The sequence below is a fragment of the Bison bison genome, unplaced genomic scaffold (assembly GCF_000754665.1).
Source record: "Bison bison bison isolate TAMUID 2011002044 unplaced genomic scaffold, Bison_UMD1.0 scf7180017864518, whole genome shotgun sequence".
Classification (NCBI taxonomy): Eukaryota; Metazoa; Chordata; class Mammalia; order Artiodactyla; family Bovidae; genus Bison; species Bison bison.
The window spans coordinates 19,854,507-19,855,802 of NW_011495071.1; the positions used below are offsets into that span (position 1 = coordinate 19,854,507).

At 37.0% G+C, this 1,296-nt stretch overlaps 1 protein-coding gene across 1 annotated transcript in view; it reads right to left on the bottom strand.

Moving 5' to 3' along the window:
* TXLNG (taxilin gamma) overlaps positions 1-51 on the bottom strand; it is a 56,524-nt gene extending 56,473 nt beyond the window's left edge. The window contains 1 exon segment of the mRNA XM_010830668.1: positions 9-51. Coding sequence (XP_010828970.1) covers positions 9-51 — 43 coding nt within the window.
* Between the last annotated feature and the right edge of the window lie 1,245 nt (positions 52-1,296).

Genomic DNA, 1,296 nt, shown 5'->3' on the forward strand with positions numbered 1-1,296 from the left:
TTCAGCACCGCCTACCGATCCCGAGCTCCTGCGCAATGGGGGCTGCGTCATATTCGCCTTGGCTGAACCGCCCTAGCTTCTAGCACAGTTCTCCATCCACCCTTAGTTGGCGCTTAATACACATTGAACGTACTCCGCTTTTTCCGCCAGTCGTTTCGTTACTGAATTTTTTTTTTAGCAAACTCGGTTTGCTGAGTCCATTTTCTTTCTTGATGAAATTGGGGCAGGGATGGAGTTTTTCTCAGGAGTACTCCTTATTTATATCTGATGGAACCAGATGTCTAGTGACCAAGCTTCTTGATAGTCACAGACTGTCATGAAATCCTAAATTGTTGCCTTAAATAATTCATTATGAAAATTTGTGTAAATCGTATGCTATTTTTTATGAGAGAATACAAAGCAGTGGTTGCAGGCCCCAACGATTTAATAACTTACATGAGAATAAATTTCAATATTGGGGGAATTCCTTCTATTAATTTTAATTATTTCTGTGAATTTTGGGGAAAGTACCATTATTTTACTTCACAGGCAGAACACCTCAGTCCAGCTTTGACATTTCAAAACTAGAACAACAGATAATTAACCTAGACTCTATATAAAAATGCCTAGAGTATATAAAGCTGATGGCTTCAGCCACTATTCCTCACCTTCTGAAAAGCAAAAGTCCCAGCCAGATGCAGAATAATCTATTGGTAATGCTGCTTCTAACTGACCTGGGGAATTGAGTGTTAAAACAGACTGCAGTTAATTTATGGTACAGGAGAACACCATGCAGCTACTAAAAATGATAAACATTTTTTATTTTTATTTTTTATAATCATTTTTTAAATTGACCTAGAAAATCTACATAGCACAGTAAGCTTTAAAAAAATCCATTTTTTATAGAATTGTCTGTATGTTTATAAAGAGATGTTTAGAAGGACATTAATCAAAATGTTAATAATGTTTTTCCCTGGGAGGTGAAACTTGGGAGTATTTTTACTTCATGATTTTCTGTATTGTTTGAAAATACAATATTGAAAAGGCTAGCTTAAAACTCAACATTCAAAAATCTGAGACCATGGCATCTGGTCCTGTCACTTCATGGCAAATAGATGGGGAAACAATGAAAACAGTGGCAGACTTTATTTTCTGGGACTCCAAAATCACTGCAGATGGTGACTGCAGCCATGCAATTAAAAGACGCTTGCTCTTTGGAAGAAAAGCTATGACCAACCTAGACAGCATTCTAAAAAGCAGAGACATTACTTTGCCAACAAAGGTCCGTCTAGTCAAGGCTATGGTTTTTCCAGTAGT